General features: G+C 44.8%; 1 protein-coding gene across 3 annotated transcripts in view; it reads right to left on the bottom strand.

Moving 5' to 3' along the window:
- Window positions 1-208: 208 nt before the first annotated feature.
- LOC148022065 (Pyridoxal-5'-phosphate-dependent enzyme family protein) overlaps window positions 209-20515 on the bottom strand; it is an 86349-nt gene continuing 66042 nt past the window's right edge. The window contains exon 6 of one of the 3 annotated variants that reach the window (XM_087696694.1): window positions 209-719. In XM_087696694.1, coding sequence (XP_087552820.1) covers window positions 497-719 — 223 coding nt within the window. In that variant the 3' untranslated portion in view covers window positions 209-496. The remainder of the gene's footprint in view (window positions 720-20515) is intronic. The other 2 variants (XM_087696692.1, XM_087696693.1) reach the window with 2 other exon arrangements.

The raw sequence follows: 20515 nt of genomic DNA, 5'->3' as shown, positions 1-20515 counted from the left end.
ATGCATGTACGTATTGCAATTATGATTCCACAAAAACGTGTGCATGGATGTATATGCATGTAACTCAATTCTAACTGAGTATTATAATTTTAAATGCCACAACTTCACCTTAGCAGTAACTTCTATCTGCCAAATATAGAAACATTTCCTAGAGTTGAAAGATTTGAAATCCATGCTTGATATTGAGAAATATTGCTTTTGAAATCCCTTGGGAGGTCAAACAAGCACATTAAGTAGAGCTTCAATTGTGATAGTACTAGTACTAGTTTTTAATAATCATAGCTGTTCAAATTCAGCCGTATATAAGTTAATACTTTTAACTTTTTCATACAATTATTCAGGAAGACAATTTTGATTATTGAGCCAATCAAAAGACTTTATCAATTTGAGAACCCAATGATTGCATGTTTACTGATTGAGGGGGAGGGGGATCTTTCCAGGAACATACCCCAAAGAAAGGCTAACAATAAACCTTGGAGACATTTGGCTCAGTGTGCTACTTTTTGTATAGAAATTCCAGGTCATGAGCACTTGGTGTGAGGTTTAGCCTAGCTAAATAATCACAATTATAAAACTTGCTCAAGTGTCGTAATCCACTATCACAAAGAATTGTCACAATTGTGTGCCCCGGTCCGAGGAGCTGAGCAACACGAACTGCACCAACACAGTTCATGGCAGAAGAACTTCCAAGGAACAGGCCCTCATTCTTGACTAAATATCTGAAAGCATACATAAAAGTAATGTGCCTATCAGACACCTAATGAGAATTGATAAGTGGGGTTTTAGTTTAAACAATTTTCAAAATCGAGTTTAACCTTATATTCAAATCATATTTCACTGTCAACATAACCATGCATATATAACAGGAAAATCAGAACAATTTGTTTCGAGCATGCTTTGAATGTTCCCTACAGTTTACATGAGAGCCAATCAGCTACAAAACTCAATGTGCTCATTTGCAGTAAAAGACTAAATAGCAAGTGCACTTTAGAACTAAAATTGCACTTCACATAAGAGCTAATCAGCTAGAAACCTGATGTGATCATAAACAGTGAAGATTTAGCAGCAATTGGAATATTTCATAAACCAATAGCATGGAATAGTCTCGTGACATTCATGTTAAGAGAAGTTTTCAAATGCCCACAAACACACTGGCAGAAGGGAAAATTAAATCACGCTAGGACAAGTTTTCAATAGCAGGAGAGGGGAACTCCAAATCATGCTTCTTGTTTCCTGAATAGGAATCTTTCATTAGTTGAAGTGAATACTGTAGAATGTACACAAGAGCCTCAAATTACACATTGTAATCAACTGGGAGTCATGATTTATTACTCACTCGTTCTTATCTCACCATTGCTCTCTCTTCCCACCTCTCGCTACAGCCTCACTTAAATTCACAGTCTTTGCCCTTTCTTGTTAGTAGTTACCTTCTTCCTCAGCTCCTTTTCTTATTGAGTATGTCTCACAAGGCTGTTCAATTCCAAGTATCAGTCGCTGGTCTGCCTATCTCTTACATGTGTCTTCTTCCCAGCTCACATATTCCATCAGTGTCCTCTTATATGTGTCTTTTTCACAGCTCTTGTATTGCATTTTCGTCCCTCTGGTATATTAAGGCAATCAGACAATTGCTATACCTTGTCACTCCAATGCTCTTTACAAGGTAACCCTTGATGGCATAGTAGCAAGGAACATGCAGGACATACTTAATATTTTAGATATATGAGAGCCACGAGCTCTTGCACAGATAGAAGTTTCTTTCTTGTTTATTTATTTATCCATGGCAAGACATACCATGAATTGCTCGCTATCATCATTTTGGTCTCATAGCTCATTTTGACCTTCAGTAGACATCATATGACTCAACACACACATGCACGCACGCACGCATGCGCGCGCGCACACACACACACACTCTCTCTCTCTCTCTCTCTCTCTCTCTCTCTCTCTCTCTCTCTCATGAGGATAATTGAATTCAGTAGAAAATATTTACATCAGACCATCAGGTCAGCAAAGAAAAAGCACAAATACAACTGAAAGTCTACCACGGTCCACAACTCTAACACAGAAATGTCACTCAGAAAGGACAGCTGGTGTAGAGCGAACAATATCTAGCTAGGGAGCAGCAATATCAAGAAGAACCAGATCAGCTAACACCATGGAGGAGATCTGCCATAACACTAAACCACGAACACGGGCCACATGACCATGGATGCCGGATACTGAATCAAAAATGAAGGCATTCTGAGTACACCAAATATGCCACAAGGCTGTCCATCTAAGGAAATGGAAAAAGCAAGAATAATCCAAGTGCAAAAAGGATGTAGAAGTCATCTTTCCCATAATCCACGAATGAACTGATATCCAGTGCTCAGTTGCCGCGGACCACACACGGGAAACAAAACTCCCAATTTGTCTAGCAACAGGGCAAGAGACAAAGAGATGAAGCATTGTTTCATCACATGTAGTGCAAAATACACAACCAACAGAGATATTGCAGGCACATAGCACATCGCCAGTTGGAAGACCCCCAATAAGCAGCCTCCACATAAATACTTCACCTTGATATGGAACCTTAGACTTCCAGCGTTGGATGAATCTTTCCTACCACTTCTTTTTGCTATCCCGAATATGCCATAATTTATTAGCCTTTCTCGTGACCCATCTCTTGGCCTCCACCATTTGATGATAAATCTGGTTAGTTGACATTTTCTCAATACACCAAAAAGGCTAAAGACGGGCCTGTCCAGGAATGACACCATCAAGGACTGTCTACAACCCCAAACGAGCCATCCGATTAAACTTGTCTCTGTGCAAATCTTAATCAGACCAATCCAACAACCTGGAAGTAGCTAGCACTTCACCTTGGATCGAATTCTCCTCCTTAACAAAATTAGGAGGGTGCCAAACTGCAAAACATATCATCGCCGGCCAAGATGCGATCTAATGAGAAAGGAGACAAGACTAGGAGGTCTTGTGGAATTAAGCACATGCCACCAAGAAGCATGAATAACCGTACTGCCATGAGAGATTCAAGTCTTTTCTATTAAAAAAAATTGCAATATCTAACCAGGGATGACTCTATACATAGTGCTTGCAAAAGAGCTAGCCTCAAGGGTGCCATATGCAAGTTAACATCCAACAAAGTTGCTCCCCCCATCCTTTTAGAAGTAGTAATATACTGCCATGAAATCCACACCTGGCCCAAGCAATTCCCTTTCTTTTTCCACAACATGAATCAGATAGGCTGAACCAATTCCAAAAGAGATTTCTTAGTCCAAGGAAGCAGTGGCACGAAAAACGAAATCATGTTTATCATAATGCATTGAGAAACCTTAGGTCTCACATGAAGAGGCCAACCTTGAGATTTCCAGTACATGAACCAATCATGAATACAGAATGACATCCAATCCAGCAATGCATGGGGAACTACATCTACGCCAATAGGATAATCCAAGTGTCTGGTTATATTTCCCTTACATATCACAATTCCATGCCAGCCCAAGGCTTGCAAATCATTCTTCGTGCAAGAAAGTAGTATAGATTTCTGAGTGTTAATATGAAGTCCTAATACCATAGCAAAAATATTCCATGCAACCATTGCTCAATTGACATTCGAGCGATCAGCCTTAAGAAACATAAAGGAATCATCTGCCAAAGATTGACCCAAAAGTTGGGCCCCACTAGGAAGAGACAAACCAACAATCTCACCTTCTTCGGCCAACTTGTCCAACAATGAAAGCATCGGGTGAGTGACTAAAGCAAACAGCAAAGGGCTGAGGGGGCAGCCTTGCCGAAGAGACCGCGATAAAGCAATTTCATCTGTGACCCCTCAATTAAGTGCGATGCGGGCCACAACACCCTGACTAATGGTATCCACGAGAGAAATCATACAAGACCCAAATCCCATGGTGGTCATTAGCTACCGCAAAAAAGACCAGCTAACATGATCAAATGCCTTTTAAATATCAAGCTGAAGCATAACAATCTGCTGGGTTGAAGCTTTAGCATAGTCAATCCCTAGTTGAACATTCAAAATGTTGTGCATTAAATTCCGGCCCTTAATGAAACCGTATTGGCATGGATGAACCAAATGCAGAAATACTTTCTACAATTTGTTGGCGATGGTTTTAGAAAAGATTTTATATAAAGAACCTATAACAAAAATGGATCTCCATTGTTTCAAGGAGGTTGGAGAGGGAACCTTAGGCAATAACCGAATGACGGAAATCTTCCAATCTAAAGGCATCTCACCAAAATTCCACACTTGCTGACATAGAGGAGTCAATGGGTCCTTGAGTTGCTCCACATGGGCCGAAAACAACTCATTAGAAAGCCCATCCACAACAAGGGCTTTTCCTTCAAGGCAAATGAGACTGCACCTCTTCCACTTCCTCCTCCAAAATATCGATCTCCATCAAATCAATCCATTCTGGCTTAACCTGATTACCAACCAAATTGCAAATGTATTGGTGAGCAGAGTGAACCGCATCTAAAAGAATCTCCTGTGGGCCCAACAATGATTTATAGAAGTCAACACACATTTGAATAATAGGAGCAAGGTCAGTCACCATAACACCTTGCTCATCCATCAAACGCACAATATTTTCTCGTACATATTTCTGGTGTAATCGAGCAACAAATTGATAGGATCATAGTTATTGTCATGTAAAGCTTCCGCTCTAGCCAGCACTTTGTATTTAGCATATTCTTCTTCCTGTAAAGATTAAACTCTGCCCTTCAACCATTCAATGCATGTGAGCAAGTCATCAATGGAGTCCCCCAATTGACACAAAGACAACAAGTGGGCCAACAATGATTGCGCATGTTGCAATTCAGCACGTAAAGAGTAAGCATGTTGAATACCATACTATCGGGATAATGATCGGGCATTATCCCTCAAACCAGCCCATGCTTCCATCCCTTCAGAGAGGACTCTAGAGCTAAAAGAAGCAATCAGTGTGCTGAGAATACATTCCAAAAACCGATTTGCAGCAGAAAGGATTGATTGAAACGAAGAGGCAAACGGGCAAGGACAGTCTTAAAGGCATGGACTTAAGCGATAGATACACATGCATTAAAGTCACCCAAAACAAAGCCTCAAACTTCAGCATGTACGACATATATCTCAGCTCAAGAAGAGCTTGATTAGCACAGGGCAGCTAGATGACGATGGATTTCATACCGCCTTTGGTGATGGGAAATGGAAGATCTGTAAGGGATCTAGAGTGATTGCCAAAGGTTGAAAAAGTGATACCTTGTATCCTCTCCATATATCTAGTGTGTGTGACCATGTTGTTGCCGTGACCGAGCAATCAAGTGTTTCTTTGTGGCACAGCCGGTTGGGACACACGAGTCAAATTGGAATGAAAGTGCTTTCTCGTTTGGGCTACTTGCCTTGTCTTCATTATGCTAATTTTGAGCATTGTGATCATTGTGTTTATGGTAAACATGCACAGACGTCTCATAAGAGATCTCTTTCGCTGAACTCTTCTCCTCTAGCGTTAGTACATTCCAATGTATGTCAGATGCCAAGGTTATCTTTAGGGGGGAAGAAATACTTTGTCACCTTGGTTGATGATGCTACACAGAAGCTATGGATTTACCCTATTTGTAGCAAGGACAAAGTGCTTGACAAGTTTCAAAAATTCTTGGCATTGGTTGAAAATCAGAATGATAAGACACTTAAGTGTCTTCGCTCTAACAATGGTGGATAATATGTGTCCAAGGCCTTTCAGGCATTTTGTGATAGCAAAGGGACAAAGAGGAAGTTCACTGCCCCTCATAATCCACCCCAAAATGAAGTTGCAAAGCGTATGAATCGGACCATATAGGATAAAATCCGTACTATGCTATCTCATGCTACATTACCCCATGGTTTTTGGGCAAAGGCTGTTATCACAGCCGTACACTTGATTAATCGGTCACCAAACATGTCTTTGGGAGAGGGAGTTCCCCAAGAAGTGTGGTGGAGCAAGCTACTTTCGTATGCACACTTGAAAGTGTTTGGCTGCGAACCATTTGTGCACATACGTAAGGAAAAACGCAGCAAACTTGAGCCAAAGTCATGTAAATGTATTTTCCTAGGATATGGTGATGAAGGTGAAATGGGATATAGATTACGAAATCCCAAGAAAAGAAAACAGAGAGCTCTTCAGGCTCTGACTCCAACTCTAAGAAGCCTAAATGCCCATATTGTGGAAAGGGGACACATCCAAAGGAGAAATGTTGGAAGAAGTACCCTCACCTTCATCTAGGAGCAAAGGATGGAGCTAAAACATCCCAACCTTCTACCTCTACTCCAGCGGTTACACGAGTTAGTATTCCTTCATATTGTTGACTTAGAGGAGCCTGCTTCAGTGATTGCCCCATCTTCTGAGAGGCCTTGGCTGGTTGTGATAGTGGGGCTTCTAGTCATATGACTCCACAAGGTGATTTGTTGCAAGATCTATGCCCTTCTGAGGGTTTGGTCACTAATAGTGACATTATTCCAGTGCCTATTTGTGGTGTTGGCACTTTGCCTTTATTTCTCGACTGCGTGTCAAGCTCCCTTTCACATACTCTTTATGTTTCGAACTTGGGCTTTCCACTCCTCTCAGTTTATGGCCTTATAAGGCTTGGTAACCAGGTTGTCTTCACCAAGCACGCCGTTTGTAGTGATCATTCTTCTACTTGGGCTGTTATCGCGATAGGTTGGCAAGAGAGCGGCCTTTACATGCTCCATTCTCCTTCTCTATGCAAGGTCCTCCGAGGCAATTGTCTATTGTTACACCCGTTTTCGCTTGTGCACCCTCTTTTCGACAGGTTTCTTTCCATCCCCCACCATCTCCTCCGGTGGTTCCTTCATATCCCCCATCCCTTTCAAAAGAGAACGATCTCGGTAATGCAACTCTTGATTTTCTGACCCCTATTGTTTTAAAGGGGGTTTCCCACGATCGCGAGGAGCTTCTTCATTGGCAATCTTCATCAACGGAGTTCATCAACGTTGGCATTTCCCTTGCCACCCCAGGATCCGTTTCTCCCTTGGCCTTCCGCCACATCCAGGATCTGAGAGGGGGTGTTAACAATCATGTTTGCCATGCCTTCTCATCTCCTACTTGTGAGCCTCAGTCTAAGTTAAATGAGGACTTTAGGAGCTCTGACCTGTCTATCACTTATTTTAACGGAGGAGATAGATCATTCTAGAACACTCACTTTATTGCATTTTAGTGCATTTTCTTCTCCAGTCGAGATTTGATGAGCATTTCCCAAGGTAGATTCTACATTCTTTAGCCTACCTTACCTGCCGGAAATTGTCCACCCTTTCCAGGATTTTTCTAAGCATTTTTGACATTTTTACCAGCATTAAATGCTGATCGGACATTTTTTGGCCCCAAATTTTAAGTCGGCCAGTTTTTGGGATTTTGGGCTATTTATAGCCATTTTCCACCTGACAGTTAGTCAAATTATCATCTTTCCTCTCCTTCCTTGGCAAGTGCACACTCTGACTCCGTCATCTTTCTCCATCTTAAATGCTGTCATCATCATCAACCACATTTGGTGGCTCATTAACGCTTGGACTATGTGCAAGGACTAATCAGTCCTTCTATATTCAGTATTTGTTCCTTGTTCAGTGTAAGTTTCTTTTCTTCTTCTCTTGCAGATTGTCTCTCTCTTCCTCTGTCTTCGAGTTCCTTTTTCTGCTATACACTCTCACAAAACCATTTAGCATCTGAGTACATTGGATAAGCATCAAACTGCCATATTTAACATGCCCCATGCAAGCATGCCATAACTCTGCCTATAACATAGCAGAAGTAATAGTAGATTGAGCAGTTGGCAGGTACCACACTATCCGATCACTGCCCGGTTCTCTTGGCACTTGATCCCCCAACATCCGCCCTAGATACACGATCCTGTCAGATCCCTGACTCGATCTATAGGAGGGAGGAGGTATCGAGACAGATAGAGCAGATCTGGACCAAAGAGTGGGTGAGGAGGGACAGGATAGCAGAGGAGGTCGCAGAGGTCCTAGCCGAGTTAAGTAGAATTTGCCAAGAGGCAGCCCTACAGGCCAGGCAGCAATGCTGGGAGGAGGAGAAAGCACTCCAACGGGACTTGGCAGCTACGCAGAGATTGTTGCAGGAGGCACCAGGGGACCCCATCCTCCACTCACAGGAGGTGTGCGCGCATGCAACCATTGCTGGCCTAGAGGACAGGCGCTTGGAGTTCTCTTTCTGCAATTCAGTAGCCTTTTGGGCACGGAAGGGAGACACGATGTGCAAGGAATTCTTCCAGGTGCACCAGCCCCGCACCGTGGGAGAGCAGATACGCAGCCTTAGGGATCAGTATGGGAGGACCCGTTCTAGCCCTGATAAGGTGATGGAGATTGCCACCGACTACTACACACGACTCTTCCAGCAGGAGACAGCTTCAATTAGAGGAAAGAGATGCAGACAACAAGTATGGGATCACATCCCGTCCCTCGTCACAGAGGAGATAGGACACGCCCTCCTAGTCCCCTTCACAGAGAAGGAACTAGAGGAGGCGTTTCATACACAGCATGGGCAAAAATGCCCAGGGGAGGATGGCCTCTCTAAGGCCTTCTTCACTACATACTGGGAGGTGGTGAAGAATCCCCTACTGAGGACTTTCTAGGAGATATTCTCCTCAGGACAGATGCCACGGAGGCTATCGGCAGGCCTTATCAATCTCCTCCCAAAAGGGGGAGACCAGTTGGAGCTATCCCAGTGGAGACTGATCACCTTATTGTCAGTGGCCGATAAGGCTCTGGCAAAGATGATTGGTAGACGATTACGCCGTGTGCATTCATGACACACAGACAGGCTTTGTCCAGGATAGGAGCATCCTAGACAATGTATTTACATTCTTTGAGGCGACAGAGTGGGCTCAGCACAGTGGGCAAAGACTGGCAATACTACTATTGGACTTCGAGAAATCCTACGACAAGGTGGACTGGGATTTCCTAGAGGATACCATGGTGAAGTTAGAATTTCCCCACGCTTGGATTCGCGGGGTCTCCGGCCTGTACAAATCAGCCACCAGCAGGGTTCTCATAGGCGGAAGGCGAGGGGAGGATGTCCGAATGGAGAGATCGGTTCGACAAGGCTGCCCCCTGGCCCCATACCTGTTCCTATTTGTCGCAGAGGCGATATCCCACTTCCTAAGGTCACGTCTGAGTGGACTACGCGGCCTGCGACTTCCAATGAGAGAGGAGACTGAGTTGTTAGACTCAGAATACGCAGATGACACAGGACTCTACATAGAGGAGGATGAGGTGATGCTGGAAAGAATGAGGTTAGCTCTTGAGGTGTTCTGTGTTGCAGCGCGTGCGAAAATCAACTGGCGAAAGTCGGTTGGCTTCCTCACAGACCCGGAATCCAGCACAGTTGGGAAGTCCACTTGGGATTTAGATGGGTGAGCAGAGGGCAGACCGTCCGATACCTAGGGTTCCAGGTGGGACTTGATATCACTCCTGCCCAGCAATTTCTTCCGGTTCTACAGTCTATTAGGAGGAAACTGACCTATTGGAGCACGGCTCACCTGTCACTAGCTGGTCAAGCCCTGGTGGTTAACCAGGTCCTCCTAGCGACGGCCTGGTACATCGCCTCATGTTGGTGTTTCTCCTCATCATGCGCAGGGCAGCTTCGCCGCCTGGTGCGGAACTTCCTTTGGTCAAGGTCTGATGGCTCCAGAGACTCCAGGGCCAAGGTGGCGTGGGCGACCATCATACGACATCGATTAGAGGGAGGACTTGGGATTATAGACCCAGAATTTCAGAGTAGGGCCCTCTTAGGCAAGTTAGTTGTCCGCGGTCTCACACCAAGTAGGCAAACCTGGAAGGTCTTACTGAAGGAGGGCCTTCAGGATTGTAAACCGAGGCTTGGCGAGGAATGGAGGCCGTCCCTGAGATGGATCTTCACTTCAGCCCAGATTACCCCGCCCAGATCACCTTTCCTGTGGAGCCTACTCCGCGTGTGGCAGGGCCTCCGTAAGGCCCTAATCCAGAGCCCCCCGGGTTGCCAGGAGGAAATAGACCATCAGCCGGTGATCTGGAACCTCCAGGTCAAAGACAAGGAAGGGGCACAGTTAGGTGAGCGCCCCCACATCCAGTGGGCTGGGTGGGAGACCGGGTGGAAGGCCGGCCCGGCTCGCTGCATCAGGACATGGCGGGAGGTGTACAAGATGGCAGACAAGGAGGTGCTACAGCGAGTATCAGGGTGCTTGAGAGGACTGGAGTTGAGGAGAAGAGAGATAGAAGCAGCAATACCTCCGGAGTGGCTTGCTCCCCTGATACGAGAACCGATAGAGACCGGGGAGGTATGGGCAGCCAGGTTCTCTCCAGCAAGCATCCCTCTTCAGGTGGCAAGTAGAGTGGGCCGCGCTCCCCAAGGGACCTTCTTTACCGTTCAGGAGGGGGGACGTCTGGCCCTTGATAGAGGGCAACAGGATGAGGGGATTGCCACACTTTCATGGAGGAGGATTCGGATGGTGGGTCTTCAAGGGAAGACCTAGCGACTGGACCCCTATGTCTTCTGGATGGAGCTCAAGGAGTGGCGCCTTTGGATCTGGGAGGGTAGACCACTTGATGAGCTGGAATGGGACCCAAGAGAGTGGCTATGGCTGGCCTCTGCAGTTGCAAAAAAGCCACCCAGGCTCCTAGAATACACTGCCAGGATTGGCAGACATGTATTGATGCAAGAGGATATGGATTGGGCGCCGTCACACAGCAGACACTGGGCGGAGCACAACATCACGGAGCCCTTCCGACGAACCTTCTAGCGCCGCCTGTGGGATAGCTGGAGGCCGAGGAGGGTGTCGTATTTTTTATGGCTGGTGGCACATGGAGGTTTGGCGGTGGGAAGCTGGCTTGCCTAGATGCAGAAGGAAGGAGGGTGTAAGCGCTGCACACAGCAGCCTCTAGAAACCCCAAAGCATTGCCTTTGGTCTTGTGAGGAGACACAGCTTGTATGGAGAGGAGCATGCCGTATCCTTCGACGTATAGCCCCCAGCCTTGGGTGTATTTCATGGGGAGGTTTCTGTTGGCAATCAATTAGCCAGGGCCGTTACCTTTTGTATGAGGCTGGGATGCAGGACACGATTTTCATGATCGAGGCAGGGTCATGTGCAATGGTTGGTCTGGAGGCTTTACCCATCTGCCAGGTACTAGAGCCCACAGCAGACCGCTCAGAGATATGGGAGATCATAGGGAGTCTTACTAGATGGCATATTTGAAAGGCGCGATGCCAGGTGGCTTTCGGCGGAGAGAGGCTTTCAGCACTTGCGACCATGGCAGAGCTATGGACCTCCATCATTCACTCCCTCCGCGGCCGATGCGAGCATGTGCAGGGTGACTCCAGGGCTCGTGAGGAGCTCCGTGGTCACTTCATGCGTACCTGGGGCGGCCAGGGCCTATTCTTTGTGCTGCAGGCAGGCAGTCCCGTTTGGCGATATACCCCTCCCCCATGGCTTCTTGCCCCCATCCCCCCTAGAGCGCCCTGAGAGGCTTGTATACATGATATAGTGGTGACTTTGCATCAATTCCAGTTTATTCTGTTGAGCTTGAGCACTTCGTTGTAATCAGCTTTTTGAGTAATATAATCAGCCACATTTTCTTGGAAAAAAAAAAAGATGCCAAATATACTGACTAATCAATCGAATGAGCATCTAACTCATAGAGTCCATGACATAATGTACCAGTAAGTACCAATGTCAATAATTTTTTATCCCTAACCATGCATTTGTCATCATGAAATATGGCCTACATACCACACTTTGCTAATGAAGAAATAGACAACAAATTCTCTTTTATCCCTCATACATATAATGCATCCTGTAAACAGAGAGTAGAGCCATCAATGGCTTTCAAGACAATCTCCCCAACACCTCTAACAAGGTAAGAAGCATTCTTCGCACATTACACAGATTTGCCAACAAGAGCTGCAATAACAAATGAAAACTAATCCTTGCGGAAATGTAATGTACTTAGAAGGACCACTATCAAATAACCAAGTGCTAGCATCTTCAGTAGAGCTAAATGTTGTATTAGCCCAACAAAAATCATAACTACAAGTGTAAAAACAATAGTCACGATGAACAACAAAAGATGCAGACTCTGTAGCAGTAGAAGGTGTATCAGAAACAGACATCTCTAACTCCTCCTTGGCAATGCAATTCTTACATTCTGTGATGTAGTGACCTAGCTTCTTACAATAATGGCACTTGCCCTTCTTGGCTTGCATGCCCCTCTACTTCTTGTTGCTATGTAAAGTAGTTGGATTTCCAGAACTCTGCGAAGCATTTCTAGACCGGCTGCCCTTGCCCTTCTATCTCGCCATAAAAGCCAATTTAGAGGCTATAATATCCACTCCCCTATTCCTTCTTGTTTACTCTTCTTCTAGGAACAAACTAACCAACTGAAAAAAGGTAAGTGGCTGTAGAGAAATTCTCATGGTGACATTCAAGGCCATGTGAAAGGCCAAATAAGAGGGTTGCAAGGAATTCAAAGTAGTAGAGATCGTTTGTGCATCAGAATAATACTCATCTACATTCATTAATTTCTCACACGAATCCTGAATTTTGTTAAGATGATATTGCATGGCATCACCTTCATCCATCTTCACATTCTCAACCTCCTTTTTCAAGAATGTAACGTGTCCACTTATATCTTCAGAACACGTCTTAGCAGTCCATCGGAAAGGATGTCTAGAAAGCTCCGCCCGGCACTCCCATGGAATGTTACAGGGTTTGCGATCTAGGGCTTTCCGCGTCTGCCACGTAGCGGAAGTATTCCGGCCGTTCCCACTTAGGATCGACCTGAATTAGGGTTTTTCCTTATTGGTCATTTCCTAACGGCAACTAGCGTCGGACCCAAGAGAACTACTTTATGCAAAAACGCCGAGTTCGAAGCGGATTCACGCTGCACTTGGCTGAAGGAGAATGGGAAACGAGAGGGATACAAAGCTCAACCTCTCTGCCATAAGGCATAGTCCCATTCCGTTCCCCTAAAACGACGTAAATCGGGATAATCATAACTCTAGGTCAATGCTTTTGTTGTTCGTGTTCTTTGACGATCTTCCTGCGGTCCATCGTGATTTTGAGAAAAGTTCCCCGCCCAACCGGGACCACCCATCCGTAGGACGGACCTATAGCTCATCCTCCGTACTTTCCTCGGGTTGTTTTAGTTATTTAATTACCTAACACATTATTGTAACAATCAGCTTCTTTAATTAACCCTTTGGACACTAGTTCTTTCACATAATCATATCACTTGACATAAAAAAACAATATCAGACAAGTTCCTTATTAACAGGTTATCATATTTATCTTTGAAATACAAAAAGTCCAGCCCGTAGGCTTATCCACAATCCGCCCGAAGGCTATCCAGCAATCCACAGGGATCACTAATCCAAGTTTCCGCCCGTAGACTAGTATATGGGCCTCGAGATCCAATCCCGAGTCACGTTAGCCTCTTGTGCAAGGCCCGGAAGGCGAGGGATTTACGGCCAGAGCCCCCTCTAGCACCCAAGTGTCCTTCTGCTCCAAGTAGCGCTCAACGGAGAGACCTCTCGCGGCGAGTTCGGTCCACTTTCTCGGGGCGGTTAACAACCCCCTTGGTTAGAGTCAGGCAGGCAGTCAGGGGTAACTGAAGCTACCTCTCCCTTCAGACCTTCAACCTGAAGTATAGATATCCATTTATATTTTAATTCATTGATCAAAACAAAGCCAAACAGTGCTCTTAAATCTATAACAAGCACAAACATTTTCATTGGTCGTTTTTGTTAGCAAACTGCTAAGAAATAAATCCTTCCTTTCGAATGCGTCCAGCACTCGATCCGGGATGACTTGCGACTTGGCAAGATCCCCTATACCCTGGGTTAGGGCGTACCTTATTAACTCGACTTGGTCAAACCTTAAGTTCATAGGTTATTTCAGTTTATCGGCTGGTCTATTGCTTCCCAGCAATCTTCTTTACTCAAGAAAGATACTAAATTAGGATGATTATTTATCCTCTTGCAAGATAACTTGCGTAAGGACATGCCAACCTCATTGCGAGAATTTGGTCATTCCCTTGTGATCCAATTACAAGATCATATAACTCCGCACTTGCTGCGTAAGTGCCGCATCGACTATGAGACTTATTCTACTCATTGAACGGAGTCACGAAACAATCTATTCCTGGTCACATTAGCCTGACATCGTTAGTCCTAGGATTCCAAATTCCATCTTATAAGATTCTTAGGGACAAACCCTAGCTCACTTTCCAATTACGTTTCATTGTCCCTACATTCGGTGAATGCGGGCAAGTATTTAAGGTATAGGAGTTTCAGTTTTAGCCATACATACGATTAGGTCACGTATTAATTCCTAGTGAATTTCTTGGAATTTAACTCATTCTAAACGAGTATTCCGCGGTTTAGGTATTTTAGGTTTATGCCAATTTGTTTAACTCTAGAAGATAATTACGTTATCATTTCCACATGACTCGTTGTCGATGCGTAAATTGATTTTTTCAACCCTAACTTATCAGTTTAAGATCAGGTATAGGTTAGGTTAATTCCAACTAATCTTCCTATAACTTGCGAACAAAATTCATGCTCAACAAGCAACCTTTTTCTTGATAATTTATGCAGTTGACAAACGATAATTTCCTAGAGTTATGCATCGTAAGAACCATTTCATGCCTTGCACTTTCCATGATGATTCCTTGCGAAGAGGATATGGGTCAATAGTGCGATATGCAGTTTATACTTCCAGGTTTAAACGAAGTATACTATTTTAATGGACATTAATCTAATTTTTAATTCATTTCAATGCATAAAGCTATTTGCTAGAAATGCATTTATGCTCCCTTTATTTTGCTTGTTTTATTGAAAATATTAATGACTAAGTTCCTCCATCGTGAGCATTTAGGACAAAAATATATCCTATTTCCAACAATTAACCTTGCATGATTGAATTACCAAACAAAAATTAGGAAGGAAAACCTGGGCTTAGGGTGAGATGTCCACGTGGATGCTGGGAGACGACCCTCCTGCGGCTACGCCTTGGGCTTTCTTAGCAGGCATTGCGAGAGTAGTCTTTCCGTCGTAAATGCTGCTTTCCAAATTTCCTTCTTAAGTTCCACCGTCCTTTACAAGTTTCTTTTGCTTCCCTTCTTGGAGACTCTTTGAAGGGATGGGTGTGTGGAGAAGGGAAGAACCACGGAAAGGGGTCTAAAATCCGGAAAGGGGGTATTGTGAAAACCCTCCGTGAGTAGGGATCATTTTAACACAGGAAAAAGGGCCTAATGGGGACCCTTAGGGGGGGATTGAAAAAAAAAAGACTATAAGATAAAAGCTTTTTAAGGGGGTGGGAAAAGGGCCTAAGGGGGGGTTCAAGGGGGAAATTTGAGGAGGGGAAAGAAAAAGGGCTAAGGGGGGTTTTAAAGGGGGGGGGGGGGAAATTTGAGGAGGGGAAAGAAAAAGGGCTAAGGGGGGTTTTAAAGGGGGGGGGGGGGAGGAGAGGAGGCGGGGGGAGGAGTAAAACCTTTAAGATCAACTTTTAATGGGGGGAAAAGGGGGCTTTATAAAGCCCTAAGGAGGGAAATTTTAAGGGGGGGGAAAAAAAGTGTCTTTAAAGGCTAGAGGACAGGGGCTCAAGGCCTTTAGGAAACAAAAGTTGGAGGGAGAGGGTAGTCCAAAGGCCCACAGGAAGGAGGCCTAAGGTAGCACAACCTTGGAAGTTCCCAAGGCTTGCTGGAAAGCCGTGTGTGTGTGTGTGTGTGTGTGTGTGTAGGGGGGGGGGGGGGGGGGGGGGGTGTAAGAGCTATAGCCGACGGGCTTCGTGGCCAGCTGGCGGCTATGGTCGAATGGGGAACGCGGCGGCAGACGGCGTACTCCTGATCGCAGGGAAAGAGAGAGACGGCGCTCTGCCTAGCAGCAGCCGCTCAAATTAACAGCTCCTTCTTCCTCAAGCTTTATGGCATCATAGAGCTTCACTCTCTACGCAGAGCCTCCTTTTTTTTTCTGGGCTACCATAGCCACCAGCAGCATGGTTTATATAGGGGGAAGGGATAGGATCCTCCCTCCCCCACGCGTCGACGGGCATGCCTCCTTGCCTAGGCAAGCTCCAGCAAGGAGCTTGCCTTTCTTGCTATTCCCCTCCTCCTCTAGCTCGACAGTCGGCTAGAGGAGAGGGGAAAAATTTTTGCCTTCATTTAATTAAAAAAATTTATCCCTATGTCCTATAGAAGTAGTTCACGCGTGAAAGAAAGAAAATAAATTAGAACGTTACATTCTCTCCCCCTTGGAGGAATCGAGATGTCCTCATCTCGAGATAAACTAGGGATATTGATGGTTGAGAGTGCCTGCATCTATCCAAGTAGCATCCTCTTCGGGATAATCTTTCCACTGGACGAGGCATTCTCTCAAGGTTCTGGATCTCAATTGTCTCTCCCTAACATCTAGGATCCTGTCAGGTCTTAGTTCAAGGACTCCTTGACTAGGCATTACAACTTGTTGGTCGTCAAGTACATGGTTAGGATTAGGTACATACTTCTTTAACAGGCTGATATGGAATACATTTTGAACCTTTAGGTTCTCAGGGAGTTGCAGTTTATAAGCATTAGGTCCTAGGCATTTGAGGATCTTGTAAGGTCCACAATACCTGGGACTTAGCTTCTTGCAATCTCCTAAGGATAGGGAACTCTTCTTAGGGCGTACGCGAATGAAGACCATGTCTCCTTCTTTGAAGATTCTATCTTGACGCTTCAAATCCACGTATGCCTTCTGTCTATCCTTGGCCGCTTGGATGTCCTGTCTTATTGACTTTATTTGGTCATCCAACTCTTCCAACATCTGCCTTGAAGCTTCAACCCTTAAGGTTGGATCTGAGAAGTTTAGGGGACTTCGACAGTCATGACCATACAATGCTTGGAAAGGGGTCATCTGAATGCTTTGTTGGTAAGAAGCATTGTAGGCAAATTCAACCAAAGGTAAGTATTGAATCCACCTCTTCGGCTCACAACAGCAGTATGCCCTAAGCATATCCTCGATGACTTGATTTACTCGCTCTGTTTGGCCATCCGTTTGGGGATGGTAAGCGGTGCTAAAGGAGAGTTGAGTCCCAATGGCTTCAAAGATAGCTCTCCAGAAGTGTAATGTGAAGAGAGAATCACGATCACTAATGATTCTTCTGGGTAACCCATGTATCTTGAATATCTCCTTGATAAACAGTCTTGCAATGTTTGAGGCTTTATAGTTTGTCTTTACTGGAATAAGGTGTGCAACCTTAGTAAGCATGTCAACCACAACCATGATGGAGTTGTATCCTCCCTGGACTTGGGGTAGGCCTACAACAAAATCCATACTGATGAATTCCCATTTCATTTGGGGAATGTCAAGCGGTTGCAGCTTCCCTAGCATCTTGACATGTTCGGCTTTGATACGTTGACAAGACAAACACTCGGTGACATATTTGAGAACGTCACCTTTAAGCCTCTCCCAATGGTAGCTCTTCCTAAGTGCATTAAGAGTCTTGGCATAGCCAGGATGTCCTGAGAAAGGGGAATCATGAGCTTCCCACAATATCTTCCGCTTAAGTGTCTGACTTGCCGGTATACACAGCCTCGCTCTATAATAGACAAGTCCGCTATGGACAGAGAATTCATGATATTTAGCATGCAGCTTTTAATCCTGATCTTTGATAGAGATTTCCCTTAGCATCTTTTGATAGGCTGGATCATGGCATGCATCCTCTCTAGCTAACTCAAGTATTGGATTGTTTGGCATAGATACTTTTGTGGCTAGAGATCTAGCTGTTGATGGATTCTGCAAGATTAGGGAATTAAGGAATGCCTTGCGACTAAGTGCATCGGCAACTATATTTTCTTTCCCTCGTCGGTACTTGATTTCAAAGTCATACTCCTCCAGTACTTCTATCCACCGACGTTGCCTCATGTTGAGCTCGTTCTGGGTAAAGATCCACTTGAGACTCTTATGGTCAATTACTAGAGTAAACTTGTTACCCAACAGGTAGTGTCTCCAAAGCTTTAGAGCGTGGATGACAGCTAGCAATTCCAGATCGTGTGTAGCATAATTCTTCTCGTGACTCTTCAATTTCCTTGAAGAGTATGCTACAGGATGACCTTCCTGCATGAGTACACATCCCAAGGCAAGTATGCTATCATCAGTTACTACCTCGAACTCTTTATTGAGGTCTGGAAGTTTTAGAATAGGTACTGATACCAAACTTTGCTTCAATCTGTCGAAGCTATTTTGTTCGGGAGTTGACAATGCAATGGCTGTTTGCTTCTTTAGTAAGTCCGTCAGAGGTGCTGCAATCAAAGCATAGTTTTTTATGAAGACCCTATACCATCCTGTCAATCCAAGAAAGCTGTGTATTTCTTTGACAGATGTTGGTATTGGTCATTCTAGCACATCTCTGACCTTGGTTGGGTTCACTGAGATTCCATCTGCTGATACTATGAATCCCAGATATTCAATCTGACACTTGGAGAATGCACACTTCTTCATCTTAGCATATAGCTTATGCGCCCTCATTGTCTCAAGGACAATCCGAAGTTAGGATTCATGATCTTCTCCATGTTTAGAATAGACTAAAGTGTCGTCGAAGAAGACGAGCACGAAGTCATCAAGATATGGCCTAAAGATATCATGCATTAATCTGTTGAAGGTGGCAGGTGCATTCGTAAGTCCGAATGACATAACTAGGAACTCAAAGTGCCCATATCTTGTATTAAAGGCCGTCTTGGGGATATCTTCTTCCTTGATCCTTATCTGATAGTAACCCGACCTGAGATCAATCTTGGAGAAGATCTTTGCACCCTGAAGACGATCAAGAAGCTCATCTATTCTAGGAATAGGGTACTTGTTCTTGACCGTTGATTGATTCAACCCTCGGTAATCAATACATAGTCGAAGTGTTCCATCTTTCTTTTTCTGGAATAGTACTGGAGCTCCCCATGGTGAACTGCTAGGCCGGATGTAGCCCTAACCTAGTAGTTGCTTGAGTTGTTCCTTCAGCTCAATTGCTTCTGGTATGGACATTCTATAAGGTCTCTTTGCAATTGGCGCAGCTCCTGGCACTAGCTTAATCTCATGATCCACTTCTCTTTGAGGCGGGAGTTCAGTCAGCTCTTCAGGAAATACATCCGCGTATTCCTTTAGCCAATAAGGTCCTTCACTAGACTCCTGCTTCTGATCTAACTTGTTGAGCTTGATCAAGTAGACAGGTAATCCTTTCCTGACTCCTTTCATGATCCGAGATGCTTTGGCTAATTGGATTTTTGGCACTCCAGCCTCACCTTGAGTTGTGACTAATTCCATTTCAGAGTTTCGAAAGGAAACTTGACCCTTTCCACAATGAATGTGGGCGTCATTAGGCTTAAGCCAATCCATTCCAAGTAGGCACTCATGGATACCTAAATTCATGACTCTAAATTTGACCGAAGTCTTCTTTTCTCCCAGAAAGAATTCCACCTTAGCACCTTGCCTAGTACAAGTAACCTCTATTAGGTATTTCACTCACGCCTCACTTACGCCTACGCTCATATGGGAGTGTCGGTGATCAGTAGGACACTGGGGCACTTTTTACTCTCGGTAGGAGAGGTTTTTTTCCCCAGACTTATGGTCTTATTATCGTATGTACTTATGTGCTTATGTTACACACATTTGGGCACTTAGTGTGTGTCGCGTGTGAACACCCCCTACAACCCTAAGGTTTAAGGGTTGTACTTTGTACTTTCTGGTTACACTCATTCAGTCTGTTCTCTTGGGTGTCGTGCTTCAACTCTGTCTCTCACTCTCACACTGTCTACTGAATCTAAGCTGCACCTCGATCCTTCCATCTCACAACCTCACGACCATTTATCAATTCCACAAGCAAGGTAGGTGCTTCTACTGTGGCTATTCCTAATCTTTTTGCACATGCTGGTGAGATAAAGGAATGTGTACTGCCACAATCAATCAAGGTCTTGAAACTTTTACCTTGATAGTCCGACAGTGTCTGAATCACTGAGAATTGGCGATTCGGGTCTTTCTTGTGTAGAGCGGCATGGACTGTCGCCCTTTCGAACTCTGCTTCCATAGTCGGATCTTCTTCTTCTTCTTCTTCTTCTTACAATTGTCTATTGGCAACGCAGGCGGTTCTTCCTCTACCTCGGGTAGCGGCTCCTTGACCACGGCCCGTTCCTTGGAAAGGTGCTTGGCGATGTCCTCCTCCAAGTTTCGGACATTGCCTTTTAAAATGACCGGGCTCGTTGCAGTGGAAACAACGGAGGTTTCAGCCATTGCTTCGAGTAGGAACAAAGTTGTTGACGTTATTAGTCCTTGCTTTCTTTCTTTGTCCCTAATTATGACCTTGAACTCTCTTCATCTGAGGTCTGAATGCTCCTCTGTTCGGTTTATTATAAGGCCAAGTTTTGTTACCCCTTGGTCTAGACTGCACCTCCTGAATTATAGGCGCAGCTCGAATGAGTGCGTCCTGAAGATCTGATGGACGCATAGATTCGAGACGG

This window comes from Lygodium microphyllum, chromosome 17 (assembly GCF_053477565.2).
Source record: "Lygodium microphyllum isolate KBCC chromosome 17, Lygodium_microphyllum_v1.1.10, whole genome shotgun sequence".
Lineage (NCBI taxonomy): Eukaryota > Viridiplantae > Streptophyta > Polypodiopsida > Schizaeales > Lygodiaceae > Lygodium > Lygodium microphyllum.
Note: the sequence above shows the minus strand (reverse complement) of the source record. Positions and strands in the feature narration are given on the sequence as shown.